Raw genomic sequence first — 19,610 nt, forward strand, 5'->3', positions numbered from 1 at the left:
ACCGTGAGACGAGTTACACAAGGAGAGCTGGACAGATCAGAAGGAGGGCAACAACCTAGCAGCAGGACCGGTATCTGCTCCTTTGTGTGAGGAGGAGCACTGCCAGAGCCCTACAAAATGACCCCTCTAGCAGAACAAATTGTTAGAAACAGACCCCATGAGGGTGGCATGAGGTTCTGACATACTCTAGTGAGAGTTTGCACTGTGCAGCCCAGCACTGTGCAGCTCAATAGCCAGATCAGACATTGATGCTCCATTTTCTTTAGATAGGAGGTTCACAATGAGCACAAGACAGACATGAAAGAGTTTGGAGATGCTGTGAGGTACTGCAATATCCTAGGAGTGTCACAGATCCCCATGTGCTAGCCAATGGTAGCCTTACTGCTGTTACATACCAGGATGAAATCCTTAGACCTTTTGCTAGTGCAGTGGGCCCTGGGTTCCCCATGGTGCCTGGCCTTCATGAAGAACATTTCTAGATGATGAAGGCACTAATTAAATGGCCATTACATTTCCCAGACCTGAATCTATTTGGGAACCACAGAGATGCTATGTATCGGAGCATCTGAAGCAGCCACGTAGCCCCACAGTCCACTGTCCTGGTGTTCACTGATGCCCTGATCTAGTTCTGGGAGGAGATCCTCCAAAACACCCTCTAACAGCTCATCAGGAGCATGCCCAGATGTTGGGAGTGAATACAGGCACATTCCTGTGAGGAAATTCGCGGAAGTTGGATTAAAATTTAAATTTTAAAATAAAATTTTTGCACTATGTATTTTTGTAAGAATTTGAATCCATTGAATTCTCTATTACATGGAAACTTTAGAAATGACATTAGAGGGAGTGCATTAATATCAACCGTTGATTTGAAAAGAGCTGCTCTTATAGAAGATTAATCAACTCCTTCTGAGCTAGCAGTTTTGAGAACACCACAGTGATATAATACAGTTTATTGTGTGAGTATTGCATGTTTAAAATACCTTTGAAAATAGTTCTTTTCACAATCACAACTGTCTGGTAAAACATGTTCATTTTGATCGATTTTTTGAAAAGTCCCAAGTTTTTTATTTCACCTGTAAACAATAATTTTAAGACAAACTATTAGCAATTACAAAATAAATGTACAACTACCTAAAACAATTGTGACATCGGGGATAAAGCGAACAGAACAGCATAAGGAAAATTGGAACATATGATCTGCAGTCACCAGAAATGACCATTTTTTTACACTGACTCAGGTTTGCACCCTGACAGCGTTCTCCTGAGAAACTACAGAAAAAAGATGAAGATGATTTCCGGTCATCGGTGAGCACGTCCTCGAAAGTGAGTGAAGTGTTACCCATGCACAGCATCACTGTACTGTGTGTTATCATATAAACATTATGAGGAATGCAGCTTTTACTGTGTGAAGTGGACAGACAGACAGACAGACACGGGGCGCCTAAGGTGCATCTAACTGCTCCAAAAGAGTTCGTCTCCTCTTCTCCAGCTCTCCTTCACTCAGTTCACTGCCTGACGTGTCCCATCCTCCCTAAAAGAGAACAATCGGTCAGCTACACTAGACTATTGAGACTGAGAATTGTGGAAGCCCAAACTGTGGAAACCTATTCAACTGAGAGCCTGTGAAAGTTGCTGAAATGAAGCCTCACCTCTTCTTTAGGCGCTTTCCTCTTGGGAGATTTCTGTTTGGATTCACTACGATTCTTCCCTCTAGACTTATCGTTCTCTTTATCCTTGTCTTTATCGCGTCCCTTTCTGTCCTTTTCTCCATCAGACTCTGGGGAAGCCTGAAAGCAGAACAGGTTGGTCCGTACAAACTGATCAAAAACGCAGAACTTATGAGTAACTAACTTGACACAAAAAGATAACTCAAAGAAATGACAGTGTATCTTTATGTATGTATGTATGTATGTATGTATGTATGTATGTATGTATGTATGTATATTAGATAGAAAGATAGATAGACAGACAGACAGACATAGACGCAGATTCTTGTAACTATTTTCAGGTGTAATGTAACCCGTAGAACAGACATCCTGAAATGACACAATAACCAACTTCTATTTGAATATGACATACTATTAATACTTATTAAATAAAAAGAAAGAAACAAGAACTTAATATTGTGAAGTAATAAGAAATAAGGAGACGGTAATAAGGAGGAGAATCTGAGAGAAACAGATGTACAGATTTTACAGCACTAGTCTCTGCAGAACTTACAGACTTGTGTCTTCTCTTCTTTCCCTTCTTCTTGTGTTTCTTGGATTTTTTATAGCTTCTCTCTGTTTAAAAACAAAAACAAATCAATACACGAGTTGATACAAGTGTCCTGTCACTACAGAGTTGCAGTGTTGTTATTGATTAATACTAAGCAGTAGTTTATTAAGGGGGACACTGACCGGATTCCCCTGAGGAAGAGTGCTCTGAGGGAGATTTCGATGTGGAGCGTTTCTTCTTTTTTGAGTGATACTCATCGTCCTCAGATTCAGAACCCTGCAAAAAATACAGGTGGGTTGATGCGTGTTGAATTTGTGTCTGTTTTCTGCTTCGAAGTGAAAAGTTAGTCGTGTGCTTACTGAGCGAGAACGAGATCGTTTCCTGTGATGCTTTTTGGATTTCTTCGAGTGTTTCTTGGTTTTGGAGTGATGGTGCTGACACTCGTGCTGCAAAATAGAGACAACTCTCAAATATTTAATACAGAAAACAGCAGTAGTTCTGGAGCTAATCAACATGGATTCATTTGCATTCTCTAAACCCTGATGAATTGATAACCAAAGTCATTTTGATTACTTGCAGGAGAAGCTAAAAAAAAAAAACATTAATTACCTCTAGTACATGCATAAAATCTTTGAATATCCTCTTTCTTTCTGACTCCAGAGTGACGTCCTCGAACGCAGGCTCCTTTAGGAACCTCTCTCTAACCTAAACAGGGCAAAGCTTATTATATAAGCAGCAAAGTAAAATACAAAAGATCTAAAGAGTAGTGAAGTCTCTGCAATGTTTTCCAGCTCATACCCCTTCCCATGTAGCATCAGGCTCCAATGAGGGTGTGGCCTGCTTCAGCATGCTCTTGAAGGCTGCCTCTTTCCTCTTCATCTTTCTGGCCTCTTCCTTTTCTCTCTCTCGCTCTCGTGCCTCTGCCTTCTCCAGAAGCTTCACACAGAAAACGGATGACACATTAACCTCAATTTGGCCTGCGTACTCCAGGTGACGTCAGAATTGCTCATTTTGTGCCAATTATCGGTGGTTATATTCCACACACCGACGTACATTTTTAAGCTGAAAGTTGTGCTGCTGCTTTAACATAACCTGTATAATCTGTGTGCAAGACAAAAGGCTTGCTTACACTGTTGAAGGCTAGTTTGATGTTGCCTGCATCCAGAGTGGTGGCCCTCTTGTCAGAGCTGATAACTGAACCAAAGTCTTCAAAGCTGGTGCTGATCTCCACCAGGAAACCCTTATCCTGCAGACACAATGTTTATACATAATCCAGGTATGAGTCATCTCATTATAACCAAGCTATCTGTCACGGACCAAAGTTCTACCTCTTCTGAGGAAAAACCCCCCATAAGTTCACACTTGGGGGAAAAAAAAAGAAGAAATAATAGAAGTACAAATGAAGGGGAGATGTGGTTTGTTCACACAACTAGAACACTTCACTTGACAGATAAATGAGTGCTTTAAAATAAAAGATATGCGGCCCTGATATGTCAAGCTTAGTAACTATATATGGATGTGAAGTATTTCCAAGGAGTCATGTTGTACTTCACCTTGTAACTACAAGAGCTCTAATTTCACCCACTGACCTTTTAAAACTAGACAATCAGAAAAGTCACACCAAGTCGTAAATTACTGTAGCTTGTTTTTGCCATCAACATACACACTATAATATACAGTCCTTTAAACTGTGGGGAAAAAGTGCTATAAATACAGTTCTAATAAAGCCCCACCTTTAAGATGTCTTTTATGATTCTCTTCTCATCGTGATAACGAGCCTTGAGATCCTCCACGTAGAACTTGAACAAGTCCAGAGGTGTAGAGCCTGAGAAATGGACATGAGGACATCTTCAATCAACCATAGTCAGAAGATCAGGAGACATTTTTACAACAGCATGAATGCTCAGTGTGCTTTGATAAAGTCCTGATGGTAGTAAAAACTTCGATTATCTGGTTAAAATACATGTAATAAACCAGATTAACCCTGAGGTTTAGACACCACAGTGAGAGACAAGGAAAAAAAAGAGCAAGGATCCAATTCATTTTGTGGTTTATGAATCATTTGATTTCTCACTAAAGGATTTCTTCTCTTACACACACTTCTGTTTGTATATTTATTGGAAATCAAAAAGAAGGAAAAAGGGCATCTTGTTTTTCAGGTAAATGTAAATTATTAAGGATTCACCAGAAACCATTCCTGATACCTCAAGTGTGTGTGGATGTGTTTTCTAAACTGGTGTGTGTCAGAGTGAAGCAGGGCATGATCGTGTGTGCATCCTGCATGTGTGTCCATGACTCACCCGGTTGTCCTAACATGCTAGTGAAGCGGATGTCTGAACTGATGGTTGGATACATCTCCATCCATGCCGACATGGAGTGCAGCTGGCCGTGGTCATGTAACTCATCCAGAAATTTCTACACCACATACATAGAACAGTATACAAGATAGTAAGGACAGTCATACTGCTTTAAGTGAGAAAAGGGAATTTGTTAGGTGATTTGTATTCTTTGTAACATGATACATTCCTTTGTAAGAAAACATGCATTATCTTTAAGGTTAGTGGAGAAATGACTGTTTGAGACCAGTGTAAGGTGTGGGTCAGTCACCTGGAAAGACTCCCTGTTTTTGCGCTGTCTGCGTCTCTCTCTCAGCAGAGATTTCTGTTTCTCCTCCTCTTCTTCCTTCTCCAGAGCACGAATGTGTTCCTCGAAGCAGATCAGAGCATCCTCCTTATCCATGTCTGCCACAGACACAAACAGCTTTACACCACTGCACACTTCCCAGGAGGGTTTATAGTTCATTAGCTCAGTTTGGAGACAGACAGTGAGTCTTCAGCCTTCATTTTTATACCAGACGTGAACCCGAAAATTCATGTGGTGCAATAACATTAGAGCTGCCGTTCATTCTGAAGTAACCATCACTATGCATTAATCTCTCCAAAGGCTCCACTCATCACAATGCAGACACGCCTGAAGCTGTCGGTCGAACATAATGACCGTGCAGAAACCACTTTTTAAATTTGACATAAATTGAATGCAAGTGTGTAACAAGTAACAATTTAATACAATGGCCTAAGTGCAGAAAACACATTGTGCCGATATTTCAATTTATACAAGCTGCTGCTCGCTGAAACAATAAAACCTGATATCTACATCGAAGAGCTCATTTGTCACAGTACTAAATTCAGCAGTGTTATTTATATTTAGCTCCGTTTTAATATGGTTAAATATAATGCTTCATAGTCCATTCGAACTTGACCTACATTTCTACATAAGCACTCCTGTTCCACTCAATATAATGCCAGCTTGAATATACTGAATATCCACAAGTGGATTGAAGGGCCCCTTAAACTAAACGCTTTCTACTCCAGTGTGTGAGAGAGAGAGTGTGTGTGTGTGTGTTCATACTCTGCAGCTCTTCGTCCTCAGCAAACGTGGGGTTATCTAGCAGGTACTGCTGAGCCTCTGACCAGGTGGTGCGGTATGTGACATTAGCCATGTTATCCAAGATATTTTTCAGTGCCTCCCAGTTCCTCTTCCTCAGTTGCTTGGCTTGTTCCTGCAGCACAGAGAGCATGTAATTGTCCAGCTAGCTACACACACGCTTTCAGGCTTTGGTACTAAGTGCCTCTCTCTCAATGATCAGAATTTAGGACAAGGCTTTCCTTCATTGTTGTTTAATTACTGCCATGCACAACAAGTCTAAATCATGTTTTATAAAATATTAGCTAAGCATAAACGGTTAAAGGATTGTACACAAGAGCTTAGGAAAATGAGACTTATGTTAATTCAGTCCTTTGGAACCGGTTCAAATTTCCCAGCTCAGATAAAAAGACAATCCCAACTAAAAGTGTCAGCATAAGGCATGATGTGAAATGGCATGACGTTATAATCAGATCTTTTTATTTTATAAGTCTGATTTTAAATGTCTTTTTTACTGGATTAGATACTAACAAAATCAAGCAGAAGTTAAAATGAAATAACTGCCCCTGTAATCACCCAGGAACAATCAAGAAATCAAGTATTAATAGCACACCTTCTCTTTCTTGGCCAAGTAGAAGAGAACATCATCATAAATCTCCAGCCTGTCTCTCTCTGGAACACAGCTCCACACTTCCTGTTCACCAAACATCTGCTCTGCTTTCCTGGCACACACACACACACACACTTATAACCAGAGCAACATTGCTGCACTGCTTTTCTTTGCCAAAAGGAGGAAGCAGTGTACCATAAACTGAACTCATTAATTGGTTAACATACTTATAGTCCCAATCAAGTCTCTCTCAGATTCTGATTTCCGCTCAATATTTTCACAGGGAAGCTTATGAATATAATGACAACACTTCCAAAGCAAGTTATATATCGCAGGATTAAAAAAAAGGTTTGTCAGATGCACAGCATCCCATCTTTAAATGAACTTAGTGGGTAGCAAAACAGGATTTCCTCATGTGTGTGATAGATGTAGGCCTGCTTAGTTAATCGCCCCGTAAACACAAATGCTGTTCTCAACAAGTTGTCATGCAAAAAATGGAGTCATCCATTCTATCAGATAAATACCACTGTAGATGTACATTTTGATTAAAAAAAATCCTAAAGTAAGGCCATACTTAAAAATATTCTTGTTTGCCGTAACCCGACTGACTGTCAATTTAGGACCGACTCAATTTTATTCAAACCCTTTAAGTCTGACCGACTTGTCGGTTGTAAATTTGCATTAAGACCGACCTTTTTTATTATTATTCTTCAAACAACTAATACAAAAGCAATAAAATAATATTAACAGGTTCAGGCACCATAATATATCTAAAAAATGCATTAAAACAGCTCGACACCACTTTAACTTGGCACGAAGTTCTGGAAAATCTGTGTCCAGCATCAAAATAAGGTTTGCGATGATGCGCCCGAAGGCACGGGTTGAAGACCCAGTCAGTGTTGTCACGATATGCTAATTTGTTTAAAGTCATACCCGTGTATGCCAAAATTGTACTTTATTTTTTTTTTTACATTGAAACTTGAATGAATATATATATATATATATATATATATATATATATATATATATATATATATATATATATATATATATATATATATATATATATATAGATGTACCTACTGACCCTTTTTTTTTTTTATACTGTTACTGCAAACTAAAATATTTCTAAGGATGGCCTAAACTAATAATATACTTACTAGCGTGTAACATCGGACAACAAAATTTCATAATTACATAAAATCTAGTCATCAGTTTGAACAGCTTGGCATGAGGGACTGCAAGTGTTTCTTTGTAATCAGTAATAACGTTCTACATGAAATGGGCTTCTGGCTGTCTGAATTCTACACATCTCCTTTTTATAACATTTCAGATCATAAAGACCAGAGTGTCCCTGAATCCACAATCCTTACTTGTATCTGGTGGTGGAGGTCATTTTATCGTGGTTCTCCAGGAAGCGCTGGAATGTCTCTTTGGATTCTTTGTATTTGATCCTGGCCTCCTCTTTCTCCTCCTTCTCCGTCTGAACCTTGTAGGCATTAAAGGCCTGCTTCTTCTCACTCAGCTTAGGCAGGGCACTGCCCACACACACAAACAGCACTTAATGTAAAATTCAATAAAGGCAGTTATCATCAAGGCAAGAAATATCTGTTTTTGGGTTAAATTCTGTTATTAAATGCATGGTCTGCAGTAGCGGTACCTGTAACGAGGGTCATTAATGATCATCTTCATGGCTTGCTCCCAGGACGCATTAGATGCAACACCCTGGACACAAACACACAGAAGCTCATAATAAATACAACAGAGCTACACAGTACTCTGGACAGTATCAGCATCCTCATCAGTGCCACTGAGCTCATATCTGATCTGCCAAATCCAATCTATCATACTTTAGTTACTATAGGTTTGGAAAAAATTCTTTTGACAGTTTGAACATTAGATGTATAGAAGAAAACCAAACAAACAGTTAAAGTAATATTCCGTTTTCTAATCCTACAGATGTGGTATGTAGAGTTTAGGTGAGATTTAGGTGTAAAATTATAAAAATATTCACTTCTAAATCACACATGAGTGTGTGGGTGTGTAATAATGGAAATGTCAGAAGCTCCTCTGTGGCTATAAGGAGGTCATGTGATGTGCTCTCTTAAAATGTGCAACAGACTTCTATGACACTAACATAATTTTCTAGAAATGCCAGCGCCTTAAATAAGTCACCTTTTCGATTCCCTCCCCATGCCTCATGAGATGAGACAGGACAGAGACAGAGCACTGGGGACAGAGACAAAGAGAATGGCGAGGAGGAAGTGACAAGTTCAAAGACGAAGCTAGACAAATTCGGTCCTCCATTTATATACCTCTATTATAAGTGCTGCTCACTGGAGCGTCCCATTGTGTGGTCGCCCCCGAGTCTCAAGCCCCTAATCATACAGTCAGAGTAATTAGTGAGCCCTTAGGAAAAACAGACAGGGGCCTATGAACACAGCTTTGCGCATCAAATTAAAACACTAAATATAGAAACACATCCAAGTGCCCATCACTCAAATGAGTGCAATATCTTTAGCAGTGCAAGGACGAATGATGCGAATATGAGTTTGTGTGTGTCTCAGAGTGGAGCAACAGGCATTTCAGGAATATAATAGTGTTGCATCTTACTGCATCAATGAAAATCGGGGTGGTGTGTGTGTGTGTGTCTCTAACACAAACAGCACGAGCTCTACCTTCTCCTTGAGCAGTTCTTTGAAAGCCTGCTTCGCTTCCTCTTTGGTGTTCCACTTGTACACCTTCTTCACAAGCTCTGGTCTTTCTTCTTTAGATGTGTCATTACTGTAGGGAAGATATTTAAGACTATAATGATTATTGTTATATACAGTTGTGCTCAAAATTTTGGACAAGAAAACATTGGGAGTATTTGCATGATGTGAGGACAGAATGAAAAGGCTAAAAAGGCCCTTATTATGCCCCCTAATTATTATTTAGTAATAATTGTGCTTGAGGTCCTCAATTCTCTCAGGTGGTATAGCCGCCCATTTTTCTTGGCAAAATTCCTCCAGTTCCTGTGAATGTTTTGGTTGCACGTTTGTGATCTCCCCAAATTGTCTCAATGACATTGAGGTCAAGAGACTGTGATGAGCTCCAGAACCTTCACCTTTTTCTGCTGTAGCTATTGGAGTGTCAACCTTGCCTTGTGCTTTGGATCATTGTCATGTTGGAACATCTAAGAGAGGCCAATGCGCAGCCTTTTGTGCAATAGAATGCAAATTGTCTGGCCACACATTCAAGTAAACTTTCGATCATGGTAGTTTAGGTGATTTCAGTTATCACTGTTTTGAAAAGAAGTAAAACAACTATCATTAAATAAGAATTATTTTGATCCATCAGTCATATTTTCCAAATATATGGCAATGTTTAACAATTTAACAGTATCATCTCCACTGTTTTATTCAATAGGACAAAAACACTAAGCAACTAAGGGCCATAAGCCATCAGTGATATCAAACCTAAGTGAAACTCCACATTTAACACTTAAAACACCTTCCCACACCGTCTGGGGACCCAATCGGTATCAGCTACTCAGCCACAATGAAGGCTGAGAAACTTTTCACACATGGCAGGGTTTGAATTTTATTTGCATGTCATAGGAGTAGAGTGATAGTTCATGCCAGGGCCACACTGGAAAGATTGCTATCAGTTTACAGTACCACAGTGTAAAAGCTGTCCAGCCGTAAGCTATTAGCCAAATTGTGGATTACAGCTGGGTCCTATTCAAAGTTTCATGTGGTTAATTGGCCCAATGTGTCTTTTTATAACTTCCCCACACCTGCCCCTCCATTCTCTGGGTGCACAATGTACTGCCTACTTATGAGTGTGTATATATACCTGGCCTGTGTCTCGGTCGTGGGGGTGTCCTTGGGTGATGTCACAGTTACTTCACTGCCTCCCTCACCCCCTTGCACAGGCATTTGAGATGGCTGTTCTTCAGCAACGCTTGTTGCTATGGTAGAGACAGCCTCTGGAACAGCAGGCACAGTGAGCACTGCATCTGTGTGAGCTGTGAGAGTGGGAGTAGTGCCAGGAGCTACCACATCCACCGTCCTAACACATATACACACACAAAATTAATCTTTACCTTGAAGGATATTTTAAACATGGTTTTAAGTGTGAATTCAAATCATAGTAAGTCTTACCCATTCTCCTCAGCCTTTATCATTGCTGAAAGATGAGACAGACAGAGACACTTTACAGACTGTACACTCTATACACACACAGAGGCATTATGCTCTGCTACTAACACACAAGTTCAGAGAATCCTTACTTTAGGCCATTTCAGTATCAGAATCAGATTTAATTTAGCTTTATTCACTTTCATATTAAATCATCAGCGCACTGATATTTGATAAATCCAAGAACACTTATGAAAATAAGTGATGTTTGATCCTTCTTTTAAACAAATCTGTACTGAACTAGTCTGTATTGTTTTATATGGTCAGATACCTAGTGTTATCTAGTTTAATGGCAGCTTTACACTTTTCCATAGATAGCTATTTTGTATTTTTGCTCAGTTTGGTGCTTCTGCTGCTGAACGATTTGAAGCTTGGCTTAGTCCCGGTGGCTCCAGTTTCTGCTTATCATTTCAGTCAATTCCCAACCAAAACATAACTGTTACTGTGCAAAATTTTAAAACCACAATTAGTTGTTGAGTGCAATGTAAAATTCATTTGATAACAAAAAAGACATTAACAGTTCATCCATGCGCTGCAAGGTCATAATCCACCATTTCTTAAAAATAAATCCTTATTTATAATTTAATCATTATGTATAATTTTGGGCATCATATTTGAATGGCAAATTTTGATTTAGTGCAAGAACAAAGCAGTGAGGAGTCTGCATGGACTCTCCTTTACTAACTTTACTGTGTACAAACACAAACAATGGATGTGAAACACATACCTTCAAGGTCTTCGAGTTCTTTAGGCTTTGTCCAGCGTGACTCTTTAGTCTGAGAGTTGTAGTAATAAGGCTTCCCAGTGTCAGACTTGTACTCTTTCCATGGGCACTTAGAGAGCATTTGCTGCAACATAATACCAACAATACATACCATGTCTAACGGCAAGATCACAAGATTTTCTCTCAATAGATGAACAGAAAAAAATGAGTAAAAAACTGTCTTTACCTCTGCAGGTGACTTAAGATCATCCGGTTTCTCCCAGGTTGACTGCTTGGTCTCTGTGTTGTAGTAATAGGTTTTACCATCAACAGACTTATGCTCTGTCCACACTGATTTCTGCTGGAGTCCATACACAATACAAGGGTCACTAGTGACTATAACAGCTGTCAGCTTGAAATTCAAGGGTTTCAGAAATATTTTTGCTTAATTAACTTTTAGATTCTATTTTATTTTTTAAGAATTGAAGAAGAGTGAGTTTTTATCTAGGATACTAGAGAGAGTGTATTACTCAAATACACAAATACTCTGTGTACGGACCTTTTTAGACTGGTCATCTTGGGGGGAGTCGTTTGTGGTCTGTAAAAACAGAAAACCAAAGAGAAATGTAAAGGAAAAAATGTTTATCTGCCAACCACAAGATAATTCTGCACTACTGATTTTTTTTTCCTTACAGTAGTTCCAGGTGCAGCAGTAGCTGAAAGGGCAAAAGGGAAAAAGAATAATTATAATGAATCCGGCAATTATAATGAGAAAATATTCAGCTTTTATTTTTCCAAGCAGACTTACCAGCTGTATCCACAGGACTAACACCAGGCTGTAAGAAATAAAAGATTACATTTTTTGTATTTTGAGCACTGATGTATTTTATAAGGTATTTTAGAGTACAAATATGCACTGTACATATTGCACATTTGTCTTACTATGAATTATAAGACGTTTTTAGTCTCTGAAATTGGATGACTGATTTTAATGCTGTACAACTTAGTAATATGTGACAAATATCACAGCAATGTACGTAGTTATAAATATGTAAACCATCCTCAAAAATTATGAGCTATTATGTCTTCAATTGCAAATATTATTGGTTTAACATATTGATGTTGTTGCAGTAAATGCCAGCTGCCCATGGAGAGTACAGGTCTGACACTGGGAAAAGTGAAAGATATCACACCTCAGGTCACATAAAGCACAGCTATGTTTAAAAAAAGACTAGCAAATCTTAATGAGTACATTTTCCTTTCACACCCTATGTTCATTTTGCTAATCTCAACACCACTGATGGTTGTGAGGATCTATATTTAACCTGAGAAACGGGTGGGGAAAGCACTATGGGGCTACTTTACCGGTCCTGTCGGCTGCAACGTCGCTGCAGGCATGCGTGGTGGCATCATTGGCGGCATCATCGGTGGCATCATGCCTGGCATCTAATAAAAGATTCATGAAAAATTCATCTAAGCTGCTAATTTCTCTCTAGTGTGGCTCAAGCTGGTGTGATATTAATACACAGTGCGAGACGCAAGGGAGCACACATAAGTGTGTGTTTTTTTTTTAAACATTTTTTTTAAAGTGAAGCTACCGCTTGGACCTTGTGAAGAAGGAAATGAGCATTTGATACAAAGCACAGGAGATGCCAGAGGTAAGAACACTTACAACCAAACAAACATGCAACATTTCCTAGTTGAAACATCACATGCAGGTGGAGACATAAGCTTGGATGAAGCTTACTGTATGTCTCCACCTGTAAGTGATGTAAATGTACTAATAATGCAGTGTTACTCATATACACTAATATAAAATAACAACCATTATTAGATTAGATGAATCATTAAAAGCACTAAAAGTACACTGATGTAACAGAGTAGAAACAAATGAAAATGGAAATAGTAGTAATATAGGAGAATGAGGTTTAGAACTGTATTGGCAGACTTTTTTTTTAATGAATTAGTAATGACAAATGTTATTACTAAACTATTGTCTTCACCTGTCCCATTGGAGGAGCACCCAACGGAGGCATCATGGGTGGTGGAATTATGCCTCCAGGCATGGGAGCCATGTTTGGGGGCCTCTGACCCATTGGTGGCATTCCCATAGGTGGGAAGTGAGGTGGTATTCCAGGTGGCCCCATCTTCAAAAAGACAAATGCACACAAACATGATGTATCAAAAAAAAAAAACACACCACACACACAGACAGACAGACAATAGGCAATAGCAGCTAAAATCAATGCCAGCTTACAAAAGGAGGGGGTATTGCTGATGGAGGGACTCCAGGAAAAGGTGGCGCTTGGCTTGGAGCATTATTCCCATCAGTAGAGGACTGTCATGAACAAAAGTTCAAACTATTAATTACTACAGTTCACCTGTGCAAAAGGTGCTCTACAGTGGCAAATGTGCTATTCTTGTTTAAGGCAAGACAAAAGGCAGAAAGGACAAAGTCAAAGGCGTTTGTCTCACACTCAGCACATCATCTGAAACTGATAACAGAATTTAGTTCCCACTATTTACAACCACGTTATGTTATATGTATATGCTGAAGAAGGTATCATGTTAAACCTGAGCTGTTTTGAGCTAATCTGCAGTCATGATCCCCCATATTCACATTTCTATCACTATGGCAACATATTAAATTTGTGGTAAATATGGCATAAAATATCACTTTGCACCAATGCATAGTATTTTATAAACTAAAAGTAAAGATTTTTCCAACAATGTTTTGTAAGAGTTTTTCATTAGAGAACCTTCAAATTGAAATAAATATTAGCAAACACAAAGTTTTTAAGTAAGCCAATGTGTGTATATTTAATTAAACTAATGCTCTTGGCTCCAATACACAATAAACTCTGATAACATAAGCAATCAACCGATATGTTTTTCTTACAATATTCACCTGGAATAACTTGGCTTATCAAAGACGATAATTTACACGGTCATAACCTTTTTAGTGCTATAACCTTTCTGAACGAGTTTGTTCGAAGAGAAGTGGATCATTTCTTTTCTAATAAAAAGCTAAACTTCCCCCAAGTTAGCTAAGTTAGCTAACTAGCTAGCTAACTAGCTAGCTGTCGTTAGCAGTGGGAGCTCATTACTCAGCTAAATAGGGCTATTAGCTCTATATTTACATTAGTAAAACGATCGAAAAGGTCAGTTATATTTAACTCAGATATCCACATTTGGTTTAGAGTTTTTTTATATCGAAGTTTTTACTGCATTCTCTCTCTCACACGGTGTGTTACTAACAGTACTGTAACAGTCCGGGTCGTGTTGCTAATACTGTGCGCTAACTGGTGCCTATAAAACTAAACAATTGCGGTGTGCTTGTGTTATGAAAATACACGAGATATAAAACGCAGATATTTGAACTTGTTAACAAGCTGTTTATGTTCAGAAACACTCGCTCGGGGTGACAAAAGTAAGCGCGCCTTCAGCACTCATTCATTCGACACGCCGCGGCTCTTAGCAACCGTGCTAACTCTTCTAAACAAGCACGCGCACGCTAATCAATATATATATCCATTATTTTAACCACTGGGGTATTAAATCGGCTGCTAAAATATATTCCTATACCGTTTTTTGGATAAAAGCTACAATGATTCTGCGTTCTTTTGAAAGGTCGGTAACATATAACTCACCATGTTGACTTAGCATTTAGCAGCCGAACTTCTCCTGCACGACCCAACAAGCTGCAATCTGATTGGATAATATGTTAAGGTTCAAAGTTCGGGAAGGAAACGGCGTCGCTCGAGCAGTGACAACAGAAGAGAGGGAAAATGAACCAGACAAGAAAACCGATCATAATACTAACGAAGTGAAGGCAAAAAACGTACACGGCACACTGTATAGTTTCTTTCTGCAGTGTTGAAAATGACACGTTGGTCTCGATAGTGAACTCTTTTGTTTATTTTATTATTTTGAGCTTTTCGAAAAATTAAAATGATCAACATATAACCATATTATTGTGATAAAGTAAATTTGTCTTATAGTAGAATATTTAGATTTTTCCTCTATATGATCTAAAATGCTTCACCATTAAAGACGCGTAAATTCATTGGGGTGTTAGAGTATTGCGCATGCGCAGAAGCTTTTTGTATTATATTATTATTAGGGTTCAAGCCCCGAAGGGGCGTAGACACCTATTGTTATCGTTAGTGTTCTTCTTATTCTTATTCTTCCTATTCTATATATACATTAAGTTCTAAAAAGTATTACATATATATAATGATGTAATAGTTTTTAGAACTTAATGTAATGTACAAATAAATCTGTTTCAGTTCGAACATATTAGGTGTTATTTCATTCAAATAAAGTTAGGAAAATGTAAGTTAGTTCTGCAATTAGTATCAACCTTCACACCTTGTCATATAAAAGTTTTTGTCAGACTTTGTTGCACTATTTTTTCTTAGACTGGATTATTCCTGTAATTTCCACTGTAATTTATTTCTTGGTGGTTTATTGTTATCCATGTGCTTGTAGACATTCCTTACTCCATCTTAGGCAACAAGCTTTCAACTGACCTGAGATCAGTGGGTTTTATATTTATAACTGTTTTTGGGATGATCGTGAAGAAACTACAAAGATCTACTATCTACTAAGATCTACTATATTTCACAGTAGGTGTGATCATCTATGCAGTGTATGACAGGCATGTTTAGCCTAAATCCGTTTAAAATGACAAGGCTTTTTTCTTTTTGACTATCAATATAATGTTATTATCTGATTATTGATAATATAAGGCAGACTGTTTAGAATTGGAATTGTAGGATCTGTAATTTAGATTTCATTAGTTGTAATTATATTTTTACTAGTAAAAACTGTATTTGTACATGTAAAATGTAAATTACAGAATCTTATTGGATTTTTAGATCTCAACAAATGATATATATAATATGAGAGTATATCTGGCTTCTGCTACAGCAACTACGGACAGATTCATAAATTCTATAAATATAAAACCCTAATAATTCAGCCATAATAATAACTGACAATAAAATGATTAAACATTCCAGTATTATTGTTGCAATATGCAGAACAAAATCAAACAGAACAGCCATCCATGAAGCAGCACACACCTGACAGTTAGATGGTGAAAACAGTGTTTTGACAAGGGATCTATTTATAAATTGTCCACAGGTAGCCAAGAAAAGCTGTCAGTCGCCATGTTGCCACTGCCATCCGTCATGCTCTTTTAATTGGCCACATGTTCCTGTTTACCTCTAAAATGCACTTCTTTTGCTGCACGAGAAGTGACATGTATTTTTGTTGTTAAATCATTACACCCTGACTGAACCACCCATTTCTGTTTCACAGCAAGCCTCTGAGGCTTTGAGCTCATGACTGATGTCGTAGGTGCTGGAAAAGTTGAGAACTGAAAGAAAAAATACATAAACCATTATAATCTTTAACATTATATTGTTTTATACTCTCTTTTGTTCTCTTGAACAACTACAGATTATTATTCTAACTTTCTCAGTTTTAAATTACAAGCCATTACAAGGTGTGATGGTACTGTAGAAAATAAGGTGCTCTTTCACATTTGGTAAGGAGACGAAGGAGAATGATATGACAAAAGAATCATCTGAAGAAGAGACAATTTTCATGTAATTGCCTGCCATCCCTGAGTTTTTATGCTAGGCCCAGTGTTAGCTTCAAAGCCTTTCAAAAATGGCCTGAGACTTACAGGCACACTGTGGTCTTATGAGGTCTATTGCTTTGCCAGCTGCTTTGAACATTTTCAACAAAGGATAATATGAGACACTGGTACATGGGCACATAAACATGGGCACAAAATTACCAAGCAGAAAAGAACACAGCGCACTCGAAAGTAGAAGTGCTATTAGGATACTCATTTCTCATTTTCAGGTATAGTTAGCAGTACAGTATATGACATTATCCATATTCACACATCAGGTCAAGATAAATATACTAACTACAGCTACAGATGGAGTAATGTTGAAATGTTGCGTTTAATCCACATGGGATCCACATTTATTTAATTTAAATTTCAGACCAAGTTCTTCAAGAAATAGGAAAGAATAATGAAGAATAAATAATAATCACTGACACATAATGTTTAAAAACATTTATATTGATCTTACCTGTATGCCAGTGTAATAAAACTATGAACAAAAGCCACATATTTGGTTATTCATAACCAATGAGCTTTGAAGTAATAATTCTCAGTGCCATGGCATTAAGTGTGTTATGTAACTTCTGTATCCTTTTCTTATTGGCAGTTCCAGTTCCTTTTATTTCCAGTGGTCCCAGGACAAGCTCTAGATGAACTGTAACCCTAAGCATGACCAGAATCTAAACTATAAAATCAACAAACTATAAAATCAACTATAAAACTGACATTTCCAGCTGCATAAAAACAGATTGCAGGAAGTGTTAATGTAAAAAAAATCACACACCAAAAAAAAAAAGAAATCTTGTTGTACAGCCTGTGCTAACCATATGACTACAGGAAACAACTGTCAACTCTGTATAAACAGAAAAAAGAAAGCACTAGTCTGTACCTTGCCTTGTTGCTGGGGTTTTTACTCATTATCTATTGTTCCTAGAATGTCTATTTTTTACCTGGAAATGTTGATATAATGTACATTTAAAAACAATTAAAAATGCATAAATTGACTGTAAATAGCTTTCAGAATAAAGCATTTAAAGGTACAGTATATACATTATATAAAGGTAAAAGGTGCATAATAAAGGTACGGACAATCCCAGTCATCCCCGTGACAAGGAAATGTAAAGTTTGGTCCTTTTTTCTGAGAGTGTAACATAACATATATTGTGAAGGACTTCAAGTTTACATGGACTAATTTTCTACATGAAACACTGCTGTATAAATCAAACATCTCTCTAAATTAGGCTAATTGTAATACCGGGAATAAAAGTAAATAACATTTTTAGAGCTTGTGTTTTTGTTTGATGAACTATTTAGAAGATTCATAGCTCATAATATTGTCATTTAAAGACCTACATTAGATTTCCTGTTATGAAGAGATTATCTAGAACAAACCATTAAGGTATTTAGCTTTTTGGAGAGTGTGTCTACTACACATGATTGTAAATGCAGAATGAGTCCTGTTCCCCCATTCTTTCCCTCTCTCTCTTTCTCTCCCTCGCTCTTTTTCACATTGAAAACTTGTGAGCTACCTTATAAATAGCACTCTAAGGGTGCTCTTCTTCTTCTTCTTCTCACACACTCTCCTTTTTTCATCCTTTCTTGTAAACAGCAGCATTTGTCACTGATAGTGTCTGAGAGAGAAAACCAGTGAAGTGGATTATCTGTTGAGCATTTTACTCAGACATACAAAAGCAGGTAAATGAGCCGAATAATGGGTGCATTCAGGTATCATTTTCCACTCCATAGTGCTTCATTGTTACAAAAAAGTGAGGAAATATAGTCTCTTAAATTTTTTTTACAATTATACTCTAGTTGATTTCAAAGTGCATATGCATATGATAGTGTGGAGTGAGAAAAGAGAGAAAAAAAACTATTCCCAGGCACTGTGAATGATGTAGCTCTATAATGGGTGTGTTACTCTAAATGGGTATTGGTCCTGTGGCACAATATTGACCAGATCCAAACACAGCTCATTGATCCTTACTGTGTTCCTATTGCTACTGATTCAACCCTGTCTCTGTCTCATACTCTCAGCATATAATAATGTATTATATGTATTATAGAATATTGATAGGCTGTTTTGTGATCACTATTACTAACAATAAATAATAAGGAAATTTTTTACTTTAAAGCACTCAATACATTTCATATTTATCCTACTGGTGTATATACAGTAAACTATTAGCACTATGACTGTAGATTCATTCTATTTATTCTATAACTGCTGTGTTAAATATCTGTATACAATGCAGCTATGAGCAAACATACTGTATTATCATAACGAAATTACTTTCAGACATCAAAGACAGCATGTTCCTACAGTATATTCCCTCTATCACAATCGTGCAAAGGTAGTTGAATGTGTCTAAATATGTCTTTCAGTGGGCTTTGATTTTTGCCACAAAGCTCCTGATTGCTGGAGAGAGAGGAGTGATAGCCTCCCTGGGTCTCACTTCCTCAAGGCACCTGATTATATGAATATCAATCAGGGAACACAGTCAAGCTCGCTCTCTCTCTCTCTCTCTCTCTCTCTCTCTCTCTCTCTCTCTCTCTCTCTCTCTCTCTCTCTCTCTCTCTCTAATGGGATCGCAGTCTGGTGCCAGCTTCATATGTTTATATCCAGATGCTGTTCCTGAAATCTTCTGCTGTGGGTATTGATTTTATTTTAAGATAAATTTAAATCAGATAAAAAATGTGTTAAATGTTCAATCATTTCAATGCTTTTACTACTAAAAGTGAAAATGTGTATACTCAGTCATGCACTCCTGTGCTCTGGGCATTTCACTCTGTGTCCTCCTCTTATGTACATGCTTTCTGATCTGACTTTTTCTG

The 19,610-nt window shown here is 37.8% G+C and overlaps 1 protein-coding gene across 6 annotated transcripts; it reads right to left on the reverse strand.

The window, feature by feature from the left end:
- Nucleotides 1–935: 935 nt before the first annotated feature.
- prpf40a (PRP40 pre-mRNA processing factor 40 homolog A) lies at nucleotides 936–15,175 on the reverse strand. Of its 6 annotated transcripts, none has more exons than XM_047814585.1 (27): nucleotides 14,785–15,175; nucleotides 13,392–13,472; nucleotides 13,138–13,281; nucleotides 12,500–12,580; nucleotides 11,943–11,970; nucleotides 11,828–11,850; nucleotides 11,694–11,732; nucleotides 11,382–11,495; nucleotides 11,159–11,279; nucleotides 10,396–10,420; nucleotides 10,088–10,303; nucleotides 8,929–9,055; nucleotides 7,911–7,975; nucleotides 7,624–7,788; nucleotides 6,254–6,362; nucleotides 5,626–5,776; nucleotides 4,825–4,958; nucleotides 4,518–4,632; nucleotides 3,951–4,042; nucleotides 3,347–3,463; nucleotides 3,016–3,153; nucleotides 2,827–2,922; nucleotides 2,577–2,663; nucleotides 2,400–2,493; nucleotides 2,221–2,282; nucleotides 1,650–1,787; nucleotides 936–1,531 (listed from the first exon to the last, which is right to left on the reverse strand). In XM_047814585.1, exons 1-27 carry the CDS (start codon nucleotides 14,785–14,787, stop codon nucleotides 1,442–1,444), a joined length of 2,655 nt encoding a protein of 884 aa, XP_047670541.1. In that variant the 5' UTR covers nucleotides 14,788–15,175; the 3' UTR covers nucleotides 936–1,441. The 6 variants fall into 6 exon arrangements, with proteins under 6 accessions (XP_047670541.1, XP_047670542.1, XP_027019993.1 ...); XM_047814586.1 differs by having other exon boundaries at nucleotides 11,382–11,492; nucleotides 14,785–15,173; XM_027164192.2 differs by having other exon boundaries at nucleotides 8,929–9,034; nucleotides 14,785–15,163.
- Between the last annotated feature and the right edge of the window lie 4,435 nt (nucleotides 15,176–19,610).

Source organism: Tachysurus fulvidraco, chromosome 6, assembly GCF_022655615.1.
Source record: "Tachysurus fulvidraco isolate hzauxx_2018 chromosome 6, HZAU_PFXX_2.0, whole genome shotgun sequence".
Lineage (NCBI taxonomy): Eukaryota > Metazoa > Chordata > Actinopteri > Siluriformes > Bagridae > Tachysurus > Tachysurus fulvidraco.